This window comes from Saccoglossus kowalevskii, chromosome 16, assembly GCF_978046115.1.
Source record: "Saccoglossus kowalevskii chromosome 16, keSacKowa6.1, whole genome shotgun sequence".
Lineage (NCBI taxonomy): Eukaryota > Metazoa > Hemichordata > Enteropneusta > Harrimaniidae > Saccoglossus > Saccoglossus kowalevskii.
Genome location: NC_140656.1, coordinates 30997536 through 31017337, shown reverse-complemented (window position 1 = coordinate 31017337; position 19802 = coordinate 30997536). Strand labels below are relative to the sequence as shown.

The window sequence follows — 19802 nt, the reverse complement described above, 5'->3', positions numbered from 1 at the left end:
TTGTGTCCTGTGTTTAGTGGTTTTAATTTTCCATCCAACAAATACTATTGTGTATCTTGCAAACGCAGCATTTTTAGTTTATATTAAATTCTAATCCATTTTGATCTAAAGTATGGAGTATCGAACAACAGTATATAAAATCACATAAATAAATAAATAAACAAATAAATAAATAAATAAATAAATAAATAAATAAATAAATAAATAAATAAATAAATAAATAAATAAATAAATAAATAAATAAATAAATAAAATGTTGTTTGTAATTGACATACAATTTGGCTCAAGTTCTTCCTGGGCCACCAAGCGATGTAACGTATCATAACGGGATTGAGCAATGTACATCTTTTCAAATTGTTGTCTCAGAGTCAATGAAACCGCCAATTAAATATAATGACGTAATACTATTTTACAGCGTATTGATGTAGTTGTGTGATATTAGTACTGGCACTATATGAAAACAAACCCCGAACTATGATGAACTATGCCCCCCCCCATCCCGCCAATAGCATGTAGGCTACTGTCACCCGATGCCGGTTTCACAGCAACGCTGTACGATATGCCCATGGGGTAAAATATGAACATGGGACTGGGTGGGGGGGCTGCAGATTAAATCTGGGGCTAAGATGTTATAAATATGTTATTAGGTGGCGGGGACAGACAGTCTTCAATATTTTAGTCCGTCCCTCCCACCCCATATTAACTTGTACCAATTGAACATTGCCAAATGGTACTAGTAATCTAACGTAAATTATGAAAAATTTTTTTTTATAAGTTGTGTGTTTTCAGTACTTTAGTTTTTTTTCTTTTTATTTGTGATTTTTAATCAACAGCCTAGTCTTTCCGTCACACTACTACCAGCGAAGGCGGAAGCGACGTATTATGTCTTGCAAGTTCCATCTTTCTGAGAATCGTTTGTAGGAATTAGGAATGTCTTTGAGCACTTTAAAGCCACAAGTGGTTAGGGCCATTGTGGGATCACTGCTTTGACAACACATCGAACTCGTGTAAATATGTATAAAGTTCAAATTACAAGAGACGGATATAGTATCGACTGTTCCCACTTGAACAGATATGACATGCAACATTGCTCGTCCGCGATCATATACCCAATCTTGTTTTGCGAAATATGTTAATGAACTAAACTTTTATGTATAGTGGCATTGTAATTAGTGACATGGTTTTCAAAGAAACACAAATCCTTGTACGTATTTTGAGGTGACAAAAGCCATTGCTCCTGTGACGTCACGATGTGACGACAAAGGTGACCGGTTGTCATGCTCACACCTGCGTATCGTGCTGAGGGTTGCTGAGCATGCGTAAAAGATTAACAAATAGTGTCATTTCATGCAAATGTTTCATGCCATATAAGGATTTTACGCCCGACGCATACAAATATGATCAAGACACACACAGCATGAACATAAAGTTACTCAACATTTCTGGTGGTGCAGTGCGCAGCGACATAACATATAGCCAGCTTTCAGTCGTTGCCCTTAGTTTTATGCCGATTTAAACATCCCAGTATACAACAGATTTTATCTGTAACGGAGGTCACCTACTAGAAACCTGACAGGGTAGCTTGGACTAGTGTATACACCAGTGACACAGTGAGGACCATAGCCGTGCATTGGGGGCAGTTCCATACATATCCATCGACGATGGAGATACACCTTTGTCTTATTTTAGCGGTGTTCGTGAGTTTCAGCAACGGTGCCCCACATGACACGGGCGACTCGAAAATTAGGGACGAGAGGGCTGCTCCGCCGATAGGAAGGCCAAACGCGAACCCATTGGTAAGTCAATGTTTGTCTCTAGAAAGAAACACATCTCAATTGACATCTGGACGTTTCATGCTATGAGCGCTTGACTCTCCTCCGCCTTGATTTAGAGAGTAACAGTGTCATCCTAAATGGACACTTCTTTTTCTTCTTTAACAGCTTCAAGTTACGAGATTGTTGCAAACACGCAACCACGACGTCTATATATTTACCCAATCCTACCGATAAAAATAATTTGTCATAACAACAGGGTAAGCCTCCATAACTATAGCATAGGTCACAGTCCCTCTATCATAGATAGATAGATGGACTGTGCATAGGTGAAAGCGTAAACAGAGCAAGCGAGTTGTCCTGCATACACACACAGTCCCCACATTATAATCGTAAACATAGATGAGGTTTACTTTTTGTGAGTCGGCTTGACCCTGTCACTTTGTATCAAGTGACAGGGTCAAGCCGACTTACAAAAAGTAAACCTCATCTATGTTTACGATTATAATCTATAATGTACACAAAAGTCTAAAGGTCGCCAATTTTGTGTCACCGTTTATGGCAAGCTATCAATTATGGAGAAATCAACAAAAGCATTATCACATGTTGTAAATTATATTTAGAGAAAGAAAATGTTATTACCGTGTTTTTTGTGTCCCTTATGTCAGCGTGACAGAAAGAACAGATGTAAACGCGTTACGCCGACACGAAGGAGTTTAAAACTGTTGGAGCTTAACCCTCTTACGTTATAGTTATGTCGGCGTAAAAACAGATGAAAACACGTTACACTGGAGCATGAAGTTAAAAAAAAGATCTTTTTAACTCCATGACTGGAGTTAAAGGCCGGAGCACAGGGCTAACACCGGCGACCATTCACAAAGGATTTGTAGTGGCGTCCGAAACTGAATTTCAATGCTCACTCAACTGTATTAAGATTATTTTATTTCAAAGTAGGCAGGCTCGCGATGTGTGTCAAATTTTAAGTCGGTTAAGGCTGCTTATATTGACCTGTATACGTTGTTAAACTCGACTGGTTCCAATCATGGAATTAAAATTAGCTCCATATTCAAACGAGTTTAACTAATTAACTGCTTGAATTAAAAAGAACGCAAATAGATATAATAAAAAACGTGTTTGTTACTCATCTAACTAGTTTCAGTTTCGCGCAGTACTCATTTTTTCAAATAATATTTGTTGTTTGTTTACTTAAGGGTCAGGTGACTACCATTGAATTATATCAAAAATGACCCAGAATTTCAGGAAGTGTTAAACAAGAGCTTTAATAAAATATATAGTTTACTATAGTTCAGGCAATTATCATATGAAAATATCAAGCCTAATTATAACATCCCTGTTAAGTCTACTACATCCTTAACCGAAACATAGGATATCTACGAGTTGCTACTGTGTGCATTACCCATGCAGTGACCGTCATATATATGCTCATAGTTGCTGTCGACATAGGAAGTAAAGTAAGCAAATAACACCGAATAAACGGCAAGGTAAAGACTATGTCTAATTATAGTAAATACGTACTGCGTGCGTGACTCGAACCGGCGCTCGCGTACGGCACCCAATCGCCTAGCTTCACGCCACTACACGTCTTCCCCTCGGCCACCGGGCATCCCCAAAAAAGGATGCTTAATAACCGAGCTTATTACGTGCAGAGAACGTGAAACCCGTCCACGCGATACGCGCCACACAGCATGGCCAGAATGCGGCAAAGGCCTTCAGATCTAGCTGTAGTAGGATGGTGAAAGTAATGGTACAGCATTTTAACAGTGAATAAGTACTGAGAAATAATTTTTAAACTCATAGTTGCTGTCGACATAGGAAGTAAAGTAAGCAAATAACACCGAATAAACGGCAAGGTAAAGACTATGTCTAATTATAGTAAATACGTACTGCGTGCGTGACTCGAACCGGCGCTCGCGTACGGCACCCAATCGCCTAGCTTCACGCCACTACACGTCTTCCCCTCGGCCACCGGGCATCCCCAAAAAAGGATGCTTAATAACCGAGCTTATTACGTGCAGAGAACGTGAAACCCGTCCACGCGATACGCGCCACACAGCATGGCCAGAATGCGGCAAAGGCCTTCAGATCTGGCTGTAGTAGGATGGTGAAAGTAATGGTACAGCATTTTAACAGTGAATAAGTACTGAGAAATAATTTTTAAACTCATAGTTGCTGTCGACATAGGAAGTAAAGTAAGCAAATAACACCGAATAAACGGCAAGGTAAAGACTATGTCTAATTATAGTAAATACGTACTGCGTGCGTGACTCGAACCGGCGCTCGCGTACGGCACCCAATCGCCTAGCTTCACGCCACTACACGTCTTCCCCTCGGCCACCGGGCATCCCCAAAAAAGGATGCTTAATAACCGAGCTTATTACGTGCAGAGAACGTGAAACCCGTCCACGCGATACGCGCCACACAGCATGGCCAGAATGCGGCAAAGGCCTTCAGATCTGGCTGTAGTAGGATGGTGAAAGTAATGGTACAGCATTTTAACAGTGAATAAGTACTGAGAAATAATTTTTAAACTCATAGTTGCTGTCGACATAGGAAGTAAAGTAAGCAAATAACAACGAATAAACGGCAAGGTAAAGACTATGTCTAATTATAGTAAATACGTACTGCGTGCGTGACTCGAACCGGCGCTCGCGTACGGCACCCAATCGCCTAGCTTCACGCCACTACACGTCTTCCCCTCGGCCACCGGGCATCCCCAAAAAAGGATGCTTAATAACCGAGCTTATTACGTGCAGAGAACGTGAAACCCGTCCACGCGATACGCGCCACACAGCATGGCCAGAATGCGGCAAAGGCCTTCAGATCTGGCTGTAGTAGGATGGTGAAAGTAATGGTACAGCATTTTAACAGTGAATAAGTACTGAGAAATAATTTTTAAACTCATAGTTGCTGTCGACATAGGAAGTAAAGTAAGCAAATAACACCGAATAAACGGCAAGGTAAAGACTATGTCTAATTATAGTAAATACGTACTGCGTGCGTGACTCGAACCGGCGCTCGCGTACGGCACCCAATCGCCTAGCTTCACGCCACTACACGTCTTCCCCTCGGCCACCGGGCATCCCCAAAAAAGGATGCTTAATAACCGAGCTTATTACGTGCAGAGAACGTGAAACCCGTCCACGCGATACGCGCCACACAGCATGGCCAGAATGCGGCAAAGGCCTTCAGATCTGGCTGTAGTAGGATGGTGAAAGTAATGGTACAGCATTTTAACAGTGAATAAGTACTGAGAAATAATTTTTAAACTCATAGTTGCTGTCGACATAGGAAGTAAAGTAAGCAAATAACACCGAATAAACGGCAAGGTAAAGACTATGTCTAATTATAGTAAATACGTACTGCGTGCGTGACTCGAACCGGCGCTCGCGTACGGCACCCAATCGCCTAGCTTCACGCCACTACACGTCTTCCCCTCGGCCACCGGGCATCCCCAAAAAAGGATGCTTAATAACCGAGCTTATTACGTGCAGAGAACGTGAAACCCGTCCACGCGATACGCGCCACACAGCATGGCCAGAATGCGGCAAAGGCCTTCAGATCTGGCTGTAGTAGGATGGTGAAAGTAATGGTACAGCATTTTAACAGTGAATAAGTACTGAGAAATAATTTTTAAACTCATAGTTGCTGTCGACATAGGAAGTAAAGTAAGCAAATAACACCGAATAAACGGCAAGGTAAAGACTATGTCTAATTATAGTAAATACGTACTGCGTGCGTGACTCGAACCGGCGCTCGCGTACGGCACCCAATCGCCTAGATCCTTTTTTGGGGATGCCCGGTGGCCGAGGGGAAGACGTGTAGTGGCGTGAAGCTAGGCGATTGGGTGCCGTACGCGAGCGCCGGTTCGAGTCACGCACGCAGTACGTATTTACTATAATTAGACATAGTCTTTACCTTGCCGTTTATTCGGTGTTATTTGCTTACTTTACTTCCTATGTCGACAGCAACTATGAGTTTAAAAATTATTTCTCAGTACTTATTCACTGTTAAAATGCTGTACCATTACTTTCACCATCCTACTACAGCCAGATCTGAAGGCCTTTGCCGCATTCTGGCCATGCTGTGTGGCGCGTATCGCGTGGACGGGTTTCACGTTCTCTGCACGTAATAAGCTCGGTTATTAAGCATCCTTTTTTGGGGATGCCCGGTGGCCGAGGGGAAGACGTGTAGTGGCGTGAAGCTAGGCGATTGGGTGCCGTACGCGAGCGCCGGTTCGAGTCACGCACGCAGTACGTATTTACTATAATTAGACATAGTCTTTACCTTGCCGTTTATTCGGTGTTATTTGCTTACTTTACTTCCTATGTCGACAGCAACTATGAGTTTAAAAATTATTTCTCAGTACTTATTCACTGTTAAAATGCTGTACCATTACTTTCACCATCCTACTACAGCCAGATCTGAAGGCCTTTGCCGCATTCTGGCCATGCTGTGTGGCGCGTATCGCGTGGACGGGTTTCACGTTCTCTGCACGTAATAAGCTCGGTTATTAAGCATCCTTTTTTGGGGATGCCCGGTGGCCGAGGGGAAGACGTGTAGTGGCGTGAAGCTAGGCGATTGGGTGCCGTACGCGAGCGCCGGTTCGAGTCACGCACGCAGTACGTATTTACTATAATTAGACATAGTCTTTACCTTGCCGTTTATTCGGTGTTATTTGCTTACGTCATATATATGCAGTTTGTAGTAGCGTTCATAAGAACTGCTCCTGTTAATGTATCCTCGGGGCGAAGCTACGTCACAGACGTTCCACGTTGCTAAGACGCGCACCACTGTACAACGTATTTCTATGGGCTTTGTGCGCGCTGCTGTGGAACGCTGGTGGAGCTGGTGAAAATTCGAGAAAACAACACAAACTCAACTTTGAAGTAATCCTGAACAACCAAATTCATATATGTTACACACGTAGGGCTAATCTTGTTACGCTGTTCAGGGGACTCTCAACAACAATCGCAAAGTACCGTTTTCTGTGAGTTTTGTTTTCACCGCGAGGGTTGCCAGGCGGTAGAAAATGCCCGGATGTCCGCTCCCCGAGGATATAATCAGAAACATTTTGGTAAATATTCTAATCGACATTAGTCGTGCTCAGGCTACACCGAGCATGGGTGGATGGGCAACGCTCAAATCCTTTGCGATTATTCAGCGCAGTATCCATGAGGGCTGCCAGGCGGTAGAAAATGCCCGGATGTCCGCTCCCCGAGGATAATAATAATAATAAATAATAAAGATAATTTATTGCATCCTTAGAAATACAGTGTTTCCATCAGTTTATAGCAACAAAAGTAAGATATTAAAAAACAAAATAACAAAATATAATCAGAAACATTTTGGTAAATATTCTAACCGACACTAGTCGTGCTCAGGCTACACCGAGCATGGGTGGATGGGCAACGCTCAAATCCTTTGCGATTATTCAGCGCAGTATCCATGAAGGCATACATATTAGCATGGATATGATATTAGTTATACGGTTATTAAACAATACCAAAGCAAATTCAGAAAGCGCAGATTATAGAATAACAGTCAGTCTCATTACAGCTCCCTGGTTCATTTTTTGTGTGAACAAAGTCCCTGGATGTGTTTGTGTTGCTTGTCATCTCAGAAATGGCACACCGAAATTAATAGTTATGAATATAATAGCAAATCTTCCAAATAGGCATTGAATAAAGTGGTGTTTTGGGTGCTTAGTCCCTGAGCCATAGTTCCTGTATCATAGATTGATAAAATGAATGTGCTTGAGCTAAGCTTGCGTGTACACTTCGTTAGCCCGTGCTAAGGATCTATACTTGGTCAGATTTCACTCGTACTTAGCGTTTTTTGCATATTTCCAAGCACGGGCTAACGTTGATATACGCTGAGTAAACCATAGCGGGCTTCTATTGGAGATGTGATTTTAATGAAGCAACTGCGGTATTTTTATTTGTCTTTTTATTTCCCCAGCCCTAATACTATAGTATCTCTATCGCTATATTTACTGCTATTAATTCAGAAAACCACAGGGACTGGACTACTAGTATGGAAGTCACCATTGACAGGGTGGACAAAGTTGAGAATTGAAACCAGATACAATACATTTCAAATAAACCGAGTCAGAGATCGCTAACAATTACGTGAGAGGGTAGAACCATGGAACTAGGGGTTTATAGTTCCATGGTAGAACGAAACAAACCATATAATTAATTAAATAACTCTGTTCCACAAATTAATATAACTTTGCCAACCCGTCGTAGTATTCCACGACTATCATGTTTTGTCTCCAGCTGTGACTACCATAACAACTAATGTGGGTGACCGTGCTTGGACCGCGATACCGCCGTGTGAGATTGTAAGCTCTATGTAATAACACAATTACCATGGACTTTCGTGTGGATGTAAGACACTAGACTATAGGGGTTCAAGTCGGCACATTTGAATAGTTAGTTTCAACCATGGATTTACGTAGCTCCAAGTTTTAACATCACTTTCGGGGAATCAAGTTGGTAAAATCATGGAATTATCTCCATGGGGTAACTTCCGTTTATGTTTTGTTGTTGACGCCAACAAAGGCACGTAGAATATCAACATGTTGTTATTTGTTCTAAAAAGTGTGTATTGTACAGTTTGTGGGAATATATAAAAAATGATTAGCATATGTTTTTTGAATTCCTTTATTTATATATTTTGTGAATGTGTATAGGTGGTTATTAGTATTGTCGCATGTCCCAGATTGTCATTACTCAAAACCAGGCCCAATAACACAGGGAATCTATAAATCATTTACTCAAGATTGACTCCAAATAATAAAGATTGCTATCTCAAGATTTAAGATCAAAATAATAGATTCTACTAAACGCAGAGTAATCAAAACTTGTACAATCGCGGATGTCCACTGCACAACCTAATACTCATCAAACTGACTACTCACTGTAACAATTTGAAAATAGCAGGAAAAGGCGTGTTTCGTGGGGAAAACCTGATTTATTTTAATGTCACATCACTAATCACACGACGAAAATGAAAGGGATCAAAATATTCACCGATATTCGATATTTCTAACAGAATCTTTTGTTATAGTGTGTTTACTAATAACACACATTGGGGTAACTTAATTAGCGAAATAAAATTTGAACACGTATACAAATTGAAATAAGTGGTATTTTAATGTTCTTTGTACCATTTTTTTATGAGACTCATTGAGTCTGAACCAAACAGCTGCAACTTGAATCCTAACTCACATTCCAATTTTCACGACTTAAAATTTTACTGCGGTGATTACTGTCCTGTTTCTTCAATCTAGATTTCGGCACAGACCATAATGATTGCCCTCGGCCCACTTTAACTGAATACCCCCTAAATAAATTACTAGTATTCAACATACCTTACCGTTTATGACATCATATTCCATCAAATACTATAGAGAAGATATATAGTCTTTGATTCCATACACATTTTATTGGGTTTCTTATAATTTACGAATTACGAACGACATTCATCATGCGTTTCAATGTCGGTCAATGAACCCACATAGTTTTTGCTTTTGTGAGATTTGATTTTGTGTATTCTGCCATGTCTTCAAACTGCCAACGATAGTTTTACCGAGGGGTCAGTGACCGTGTCAGGGATGTTGAGCACGTGATTGTCACCATAATATCTAGTGAAGAATAATTATCTACGTGCTAGATTTACAGTGTGTTCGCCTTCCATGGTTGTTCTATATTGCAACCGACGGTATGTGTTGATATGTACTTGCATACGTTTGACTAGTCCATTGCCGCTGCGCTACTATGACTTTGCCACAGGGGACAGGCGATGTCCGCTCCCCGTTGAGCGCAACTTAACAAACCGGATTACGGAAACTTTAATACCAGTAATAGTATTCCCATCTAAGAAATATTAATCGTATTCGTAAATCATTATTATTATTATTATTATTATTATTATTATTATTATTATTATTATTATTATTATTATGTGACAGAAAAATTCAGTCTATGTTTATGCAGTACTAGTAAGAACAAATTTTATCATGCAGTGGCGGATCTGGGGGGGGTCTTGGGGTCCGGACCCCCCGAAAATGCATTCAATTTGTTTTTGTATAATATAAAAAAAAATCATTAACTTAGTTTGGCGATTTTAAAGTTTGGACCCCCCCCCCCAAATTCCTGTATCCGCCCCTGTCATGCGTACCAGTAATTCAAAACACTTAGGTGCGCGTCGATCATTAATGTATCCAACCATAATCCTTAGAAAACAGGTATATGGTCAAACGAATGTTTTTTATTAGTAAAACAAATCCAACATGCAATTGAATAAAATACTTTGAAATGTACAATCTCGTTTGTTTATTTTTAGAATTACTTGGAAAAGTTTGGATACCTGAAGAAATTAAAAGAAGGAGTACAACACGACGATAAATCAACTAACGCCGCTGTAAGGTAATGGACGGTTTGATCGGACGGGAGGTGACGAATTATCCCGAAGTTGACCGAGTGCTCTCGGCGACGACAGTTACATTATATTCACGTATATTTATGTATATTTCGGCACACACTTTGCAGAAGTATAGTTTGAGTGTGTGGAGTAGGTGGTCTATGGGTGGTATCTGTAGTTAGGGTGTATGAGGTTGGTCTACGAGTGGTGTCTGGGCGAGTTTTGTACAGACCAAATTAAGGTAGAAGCCTACACATAATTTTTGACAAAATTGGTCATAAATCGCATGACAATTTTTTCTTAGTTTATTATGTACAATCATGATGCTAATGTTCCATGGTACAATGAAATAGCATTATTTTGTGTGTTACGCACAGCTCCTTAGCACGGGCTAAAAGGTCAAATTCCTTAGCCCGTGCTAAGAAAACGTGCGTGAACGCTTAGCACGGGCTAAGGAATGCTAAGTACGGGTTAAATCTGATTCGAATTTAGGACGCAGTCTAGACCATTATCACGGGCTAACGAAGTGTGCGCGAACGCTTAGCCCAGGGCTAAGCGCCCTCTGCGACGACCTTTGGGTGTAGACAAAATAAATTTGGTTCGCTGTCTACGACATGCATTAATAAAACTCTGTATTCTGTTACGCCGTTGTATACTGTTTCTGTGCATCCAAATAAGTTGGTCCGTCTTCTCTCGCGTTCCTGTGCACGTCGCTTCAAAATTAAAACGAAACATGTCATCAGCAGAAACGAACTCCGCACAGTTCGATACGCGTTACTTATCATATTGCGTAAAGCGCAAAGGCCTCTGGGAAGGAGATTGCAGCAAAAATAGAACCTCGCGCGTGTCGTCCATTTTTTTTTCGTAAATAGCGGCTTGCCAAAGGTCACCGACTGATGGCGCCCCTTAGCCCATGCTAACGACTGGCCCTCCCTGTGCGTGGACGCAATTTGGTCTAGCCGAAATGCAAATATGCAAGATAAGCCTAAATCAGCTCAAATCTTAGCCCGTACTTCGTGTAACGCGAATACAACTAGTTAAGCTTTTTGAGAAACGTGGCCTAATATTTCTTGAAAATCGCTATTTTTAGAACAAATCCATAGAACACAATTTTTAAAATAATTCAGAACAACAAAAAGTACTCCTTCATTAATAATATATGATTTTTCAGCCTATGTCACAAGGTTAGATTTTGAGATATTGCATAAAATCTCTGCCATAGGAACCTATGGTAAAAGCATTAAAATACTCGAAAATAAGGCTGGCGACTTTGTTTACGTCAATATCCTTATGCTGCCTTCGAGTACAGTTTATTGCAAAATGAATAAATTCTGGATATTTTAATTTATGAGTAGGCTTCCACCTTAAATGCACCGCAATCGTCGCCTCGCGTCTTGTTCGATTCGACACTGACGCAATTTAATAAGATATGCAGACCTTTAATCACAATGTCCTTGCCTTAGGACCGAATTATTTTTGTAATCCATACAATTGTCTTTACATGTTATCTGGTACAGAATATGAAAAACAAATTTGGGTCTTGGCCAAGTTTGAAAATCACTAGAGCTCACATGAATGTGATCAGGGGTTTGTTAAAACCGACGACATACTAGTATTTGATTGGGAAAAAATAGTCATGACCCGTTAATTTCTATATACAGAGCGTTTCAACGCATGGCAAATCTCGAGGAGACTGGAAATATGGACGAAAAAACTATTGCCATGATGCAAGCACCTCGATGCGGTGTAGAAGACGTTGTGGGCTCTGGCAGGATAGACCATGACAAGAAAACCAAAGCTACCGGGAAATCGAAATTTGCAGATCGTCGTCGCTCGAAAAGATATACGATTCAAGGTACGATGCCATCAACATTAGAATATGCGTTCTTGGGTCTCTGAAACCCCTACAATAACCGCGTAGGCAAGATATGCGCTTTAGATTATTAAGCATGCAAATGTATTCAAACAAATCGTACTATATGAGAGCTTTATCTGAATGAGGAAATACAACACATACTATACTTGTTGTTTATTTGTCAGGTTAAATGCAATTGGTCACGAAATCGACGGTCTTTGAATAATTCAAAATTATAAACTATGGACTGTCAGTAATGTGTACGTTTTCATTCTCGTCATTACTTAATGTTGACAAATATAATCCCGATTGAAAGAATGAATCAATCATATTATTTTCGGTTTCCAGGTTCTAAATGGTCTAAAACCGATCTAACGTACAAATTCTACAGTTACACCAACCAATTAACCCATGGTCAAGTAAGAAGCGCCATCTATCGGGCGTTCCAGCTATGGGCAGATGTCTCCCCTCTCACGTTCACTGAGGTGGCGTCTGGAGATGCAGATATCAATATTGAGTTCGCCCGATGGACTCATAGCGATGGTTATGCAGCTTCGTTTGATGGACCAGGTAGCGATAACTTATTTCTAAATAATATCATGCCTACAGTTAATCTAGGCTATATATATATATATATATATATATATATATATATATATATATATATATATATATATAACACTTCACGGCAAGACAACTGTTGACATTGAGGGTTGTATGCCACGTTTCGCGTCACCTCGTCACTATAAAGCTATAAATGTTGGCATATATATTCATGTTGTAATTAGAAAAATTGAGAATGCTGAAAAATATTCTGATAAGGAATCTCTGATGTAAGAGGTGAGGAATATCCCCCCAGACTCGGGTCGACACTGGTGGGTATGACAGTCAGCTTCTATTTATCATGGATGTAATGTTTCTAATACAGGTCTCCAGATGTTAGAATAATCGGTAAAAGACTAAATAAATTCTTGTTAAATTATAACATGCGATTTTCTTACAAAGACTTGGTGTGGACATACAACAATGTCACGTGTCAACAAACGCGAATTTTGGGTATATGCCACATGTATCAATCTCTTTGACGAACAAATTTCTTTTTGCAGGAGGTACTTTAGCGCATGCGTATTTCCCAGAGAACGGAGACGCCCATTTCGATGACGATGAAACATTCACAGTGTACTCTGACGAGGGTACCAACCTATTCATTGTAGCAGCACATGAGTTCGGTCACAGCTTAGGACTGGGTCATTCCAACACCCAGGGTGCATTAATGTATCCATGGTACCAGGGCTATGTCCCTGATTATCAGCTACCACAAGATGATATTATGGGAATTCAATATCTATACGGTAAGAACAACACGATAGATTTCACAAATAAATGAAAAAATGCGTAATACACAAGAACACAAGGAACCAAAAGAAGTCTGCTTATATTAAAACACGAAATTTCGGATTGTTCACCAAACTTTCTCGTATTGTTTCTGTTTTTTTATTATGATAGCTATATCGCACCCCTAGTGACGAGCCACTTTGAGTAAAAGGGTGACACGAAGGACAATCAAATCGTCGATAACGTTTTGATCTGTAGTCGTTTATCTAGCCTGACATGTAGGCGTGAGTGGCGCCCTCGTCGGCCGAGACTCCCGATACCTTGTCAGGCTATTGTTTATCAAGATTATGTTTTTGGGGATTTTAATACAAGTATATACTAGATTAGGAACGACTACAAAACCAAATACAGTGTTCGATTTGAAAGACATACCTTCACCTCCCTGCGTCATTTTGACGTCACATAAGCATTCCATCACTAGAGGGCGGGATTTATAGGCTTGGTGTATTTATTTGTACACCTCTACCAGTACAACGAATAAGAAATACAACGGCCTCGTGGTCGCCATTGCAACGTGGGTTGCGATGACGTTTTTTTATATTCAGTTCAGGAAAAACACATTTATATGACCCACAAAAGATTGTGATGAACACCGAGGGCGCATTTGAAAGACATACAAAGTACTTACTCCGAGCTTTCACTTGTAGGTATGCCGGACGTGTCCCGTCCCGATCCAGATGAGGGTGGAGATGGATCTAAACCAACAAATCCGGATACCGAACTTCCGGAAATATGTACAGACCCCTTTGATACCACATTAATGGGTAAGTGCATAATCTTATACACACCGGGTCATACGATGCATTGATTCCATGGAGTTATCAGGGGGAAAATCTCTTCCTCGGGGTTCTCCACACTTGTCAGGGGGAAAACTCGTCTCGTCTCTCTATCTCGTCCCCTTGAGGTACGGGATCGGGAAAGTCACTTTAACTTTACAGTCAAATAAGGCACACACAACGAAATACGTTTCAACTCTCGTCTTAGTCGATCTTTTGGAGCACTCTATAAGACACAGCGCCCTGGGGAAAAGTCCCCAAGACTCTCACAGGGCTGAACCAAGACTCGCCCAAGACTGGACTGCCTCAAGGCTCGCCCCTGGACTCTCTCGGACTGTGTCTGTCGTGGAGTATTCGCCAAGACCAACTCAAACTCTCTTTATTCATTTTCAAAACTCTAACCAATTACAAAGCAGTAAAAAGACTCTAGGGCGTAACCTTCAATCATAAAGCCAATCACACTAAGTACTGAATACGTCATATCTTTTGATTAATTGTTCACTACATTAATAACTATGAATATAAACTGTCAAAATCGCGACGGTTATCTGGTAATTAGTTCCAAATCTCTGAGCCAAGTTCCGTCCAAAACTTCAAATAGACCTAAACGATGACAGACATAACACAGCAATTCGCTCGTAATCAACTAATTAAGTCGGTCAACAGATACGCGAAAACATATTCATGACACATCCCTTCACCCAAACTGAGATATGCCTCTCGGCATTGCACGTTCACAAATCAAAGATACCGTCAGCCACTCATCGTCATAGGGTTAAATACAATACTAATAAAAGGTATAAATCAAAAAGAGTAAAACACACAAATTAAGTACAATGATTATAAAGTCTAAATACAATGGTTATAAAGTCTCAAATATCAACGGTTATGAATCAAAAACAAGGGAAAGGCTACCAATCGACTCACTTTTCTCAAAACGGTTCGCTGAGGTAACCCTTGGCTGCACTGTCTCCGTTACTAAGGTTACAAACTCTATATCAAAAGGTCAAAAAAACTAAGGCGTGGCGGTGTAACCAAGCGATCAGCCAATCGCGGCCGTCGACAGCACGATCACGTGATTACCAGGGATGCGTCTCTCGGTTAAAGCATTGCAAAGCGGTAACTAATAAACAATGAATAAACAAGCTATTAATCAAACTCCTGTCATCTACGCTTATAAACTTCAACTGAACTCAAAAGTCGTTAATCTAAACAAAAGTCATACGGCGTGGTAACAGAATGCAAAGACAAAGCCGCTATATAAAACATTACTCCTCTGGCATATAAGACGGGGAAAAGCGAAACGATAGAAACTACTGAGTTACATATAATCCTGTCAATCATGAACAAAAGCTTGCGATATCAAACAATACGTATATAGGCGCACCAAACTCTCATCCCAAAAAGACATTAAAAAACGTTACAAAGGTGCTATCAACTCAAAAAGCGTCAGAAGTATTCCGGAACAACACGTAAACAAAAACAACTCTTAAAACGTCGATATCTCTGTACTCGACAAATCTCAAAACTCTTAAAAAACACACGTGGGGGCATCATTCCTCCCATCATATTCCGTACTCATAAACTCATTAAAACTCCATGAAACTTCACAGAAACCCAAAACACTGTGTTGCAAATACTTGTCCACTGAAACGCGCTTAAATCGTTATAAAGGACCTCGCACGTCACTAAATATCATTTCAAAACAAAGATCTGGGCGCTTACACACATACAATTCAACATCACAAAAAAAAGGTAAGAAAAAAGATAGAAAAAGCAAACAATACATTACATGACTGAGCAATAGGGTTAGGGTTCTGGAAAAGAGTTCAACGTCCTGAGTTACACAGTGTCAGTTACAGTGTCCAGCGAGCAGTTCTCTGAGCAATACACAGATAGCTAAAGTTCTAATCAAAGTCTATAAGCGTCTTCTCTTGTCGCGTTATTCCGGGTCGTTCTTTGTCATCTTCTTGTCTTTAATGTCGCTCAATTCTAAATTATACAGTCCTATCCGGTACTCATCCTTCGTAAGGGGTTCAGAAGTCTTCATCTCTTCAGCGTCGTTCATCGGTGCCGTTCGGGTAAAGCCGTTAGTCGTCAAGCGCAGTTTCTGAGTCGTCTCTGCCATCGAGCCAGTTAGTTCGGTTCGCAAGAAAGACACACCTTCGCCATTCACTTTTCTTCACAGGATGTCAATGTGCGTAAGACGCAATGCCCAGGGTTCTCACACCACGTATCACAGGGTAAATCTCTTCCTCGGGGTTCTCCACACTTGTCAGGGGGGAAACTCGTCTCGTCTCTCTATCTCGTCCCCTTGAGGTACGGGATCGGGAAAGTCACTTTAACTTTACAGTCAAATAAGGCACACACAACGAAATACGTTTCAACTCTCGTCTTAGTCGATCTTTTGGAGCACTCTATAAGACACAGCGCCCTGGGGAAAAGTCCCCAAGACTCTCACAGGGCTGAACCAAGACTCGCCCAAGACTGGACTGCCTCAAGGCTCGCCCCTGGACTCTCTCGGACTGCGTCTGTCGTGGAGTATTCGCCAAGACCAACTCAAACTCTCTTTATTCATTTTCAAAACTCTAACCAATTACAAAGCAGTAAAAAGACTCTAGGGCGTAACCTTCAATCATAAAGCCAATCACACTAAGTACTGAATACGTCATATCTTTTGATTAATCGTTCACTACATTAATAACTATGAATATAAACTGTCAAAATCGCGACGGTTATCTGGTAATTAGTTCCAAATCACTGAGCCAAGTTCCGTCCAAAACTTCAAATAGACCTAAACGATGACAGACATAACACAGCAATTCGCTCGTAATCAACTAATTAAGTCGGTCAACAGATACGCGAAAACAAATTCATGACAGAGTAATCGACCGTGTTTTCAGTATAAGATGCCTCGAGATCGCTAAATAAGCGATTTGGTCACCTTGAACCAAATGTTTTTTTTTTTTAATTTAAATATCGCACACTTCTTCTTGTATTGTTCATCCATCCTGCATATCTTATGAATATTACAATATCGCCCGCTAGAGTTCACTTTCTATTTTCTAATGGTGTTTGAAAGGGCTCTGTGGTTATTTTATTGCAGGTCTGGATGGTCGTACGTACGCCCTCCGCGGCAAATACATATGGAGTATAAACCATAACGGTGTTGACCAAGGCTATCCAGTTAAAATAAAAGAAGTATTTAAAGGCATTCCTAGCAATATCAACGCCGCATTTACTTCAAGATGGACTCAGAGAACCTACTTCTTCAAAGGTATTAGCATTATTTTGTAGCTGTGTGTCGTCACGACACGATGCAGTAAAAACAAAGTCATTAGCCAGAGGTACCACAAGTGGGCGCACATACTGATTCTGCAAACAACATTTTTAAAGACACAGGGAGAATGGGGTACCTACTAAGAAATATGTAGAGATGTAATTCCCATCAGTAAAATCCCATGTTGCATCACGCTAAACCAAACACGCCAAACGTTTCAGTTTATCTCAATTCTTTCTTGAGACAATAGTCTTGAACATTTAAAGTTCAAAGAACATAGCGAGTAATTTAGTAAAATTATGCAAATTACAATCATTATGTAGATTTATATTTCAGAAAGGATTATTAACCCCATTTTAGAACCAGAAGGAAGGAGAGCGTGTCTAAATTATCTCCATACTGTAAAACCATTTAGTTTCACTGACATTTAATTTCACTATTTTGATGTTTTGAGCATATTCACTGTGTTTCAATTTCACAAATTTGTTAAGGAAGCAATGAGTTCTATTGTTATTTTACATGTTCACACAGATTTAATTTAACTGATTTTACTCATCAGCAAAAATAGCGAAATTAAAACAAAGGGAATAGGGTCGATGTACCGATTAGAGGAGGTGCGTGTTTGTTTCATCGCATGACGTCACCATTCCTTGTTACAGTAATAATTCAGTGTTTTATTCATACCAACAGGTACTCGTTTTTGGCGGTTCTACGATAAGACGCTGGAGGCTGGCTATCCGAAATCTATCGAAGGTACGGGTCTGCCTTCTAGTCCTGATGCGGCCTTTGTATGGGGCGGAAACGGTCGGGTGTACATATTCAAGGGGAAGAAGTACTACGTTTGGGATGAATACTCACAGAAAATCGTGAGCGGATTTCCCAAGAAAATACGATCACAGTGGGGTGGAGTTCCTAGTAAGATCAACGCCGCCCTCCAGTGGGAGAACGGAAAGACGTACTTCTTCAAAGGCGACGACTATTGGCGTTTTAACGACGCTACAGGCAAAGTTGACGAGAATTATCCCAAATCCAAGGCCAAATACTGGATGGGTTGTAGCGGCTCTAGTCCTTTCGATAAAATAATTGCACCACCGGAATAAAGTGTCGTGATATCCCTGTATTGTAGAAACAATCGCGATGTTTCAAAAGTTTACTGCCTTACTCTACATTATTAAGGCCAGTAGTAATTTGTACTACCTCAGCCCCAACCACGCCTTTCTTTCTGTTTTATACTAAAATTGTGCGCAACATACATATAAGTAAGGCGTATACACGTAATAGGAGATTTGTATGAAAATCATATAGGTGAAAATTATGCACGATGTCAAAACTAGATTTGTATCAAATTGTACTTTTACAGCAGGAAAGTCGTCACCTGCGCACGCGTCAGATGGCGTGTCATTGTCTACAAACAAGCGTATGTCTGCGTTTTTAGCGTGTGTTGTTATCTTCGCTTGGGTCTCAATTCCCGCGCGTGCGCAGGTGACGACCCTCCCGCTTTAAATTACTGTCAGTATTATTTGTCTGTGTAATTTTATAAACATTTTTTGTAAAAAAAAATATATTACTCTAGTACGAATAACTTTGCCTTTATGTAATGTCGATTTGTCACCTGTCTTGTAAATTGATACCCGCAATACAATACGTTTTTCAAAATACGTGTACTTTCAATATAATTTGTACAGGTCTAAAAAAACCATAGAGACAAGTTTATAGTCAATCAAATTGCTCCATCCGCATCACATGACTTTCTTTTCAGAAAGAAGCGATCTTATTTCTTTTCTTACGAGCGCGGTTATACTATGATTATCAAAACATGTTCATGTGGTCACACGGATTTTGCTACAATTCTTTGTACAGTAGTGTGTTATGTGACAACCCACACACCAGGACATAGTATATCATGATCTAGGTGCTATATTATATTATAACAGCTTATACTATTTCTTGAAACGTTGTGTGGAGCACCGATCATTAAAAACGTAACCGCATTGACAATTCACATATCTATATCCGTATCGCCATTTGAATACTGGCTAAACTAAACTGAATCTCCATAGTAACCAGTTAACAGAAATGTCAAAACGATTGGTATTACAAAGAATATACGATGATGAAAATCGATGTAAGTCATGCCTTAAAAGCATTTTATAATTGAGCAAGTTATATAGAACCAGATAAGCAATAAATCGATATACAATAATTGGGTAACAGTGAATTGGTTTTAAGTAATTGCATCTAACAGATATTTCGCGAAAATGTTGGCCGATGTTAAA

At 40.3% G+C, this 19802-nt stretch overlaps 1 protein-coding gene across 1 annotated transcript; it reads left to right on the top strand.

The window, feature by feature from the left end:
• Positions 1 to 1399: 1399 nt before the first annotated feature.
• LOC100369384 (matrix metalloproteinase-19-like) lies at positions 1400 to 19182 on the top strand. Its single transcript, XM_085491360.1, has 9 exons — positions 1400 to 1796; positions 10143 to 10225; positions 11882 to 12075; positions 12424 to 12645; positions 13182 to 13427; positions 14118 to 14234; positions 17353 to 17523; positions 18217 to 18831; positions 19009 to 19182. The coding sequence occupies exons 1-8, from the start codon at positions 1662 to 1664 to the stop codon at positions 18624 to 18626; spliced, it is 1578 nt and encodes a 525-aa protein (XP_085347486.1). The 5' UTR covers positions 1400 to 1661; the 3' UTR covers positions 18627 to 18831; positions 19009 to 19182.
• Positions 19183 to 19802: the final 620 nt, after the last annotated feature.

Excerpts from the sequence above, each read along its gene's own strand:
- LOC100369384 (XM_085491360.1), top strand. The coding sequence starts at position 1,662 with ATGGAGATACACCTTTGTCTTATTTTAGCGGTGTTCGTGAGTTTCAGC. Across the intron at positions 1,797-10,142 it reads GGCCAAACGCGAACCCATTG|AATTACTTGGAAAAGTTTGG; the intron begins GTAAGTCAATGT and ends GTTTATTTTTAG. Across the intron at positions 10,226-11,881 it reads TCAACTAACGCCGCTGTAAG|AGCGTTTCAACGCATGGCAA; the intron begins GTAATGGACGGT and ends TTCTATATACAG.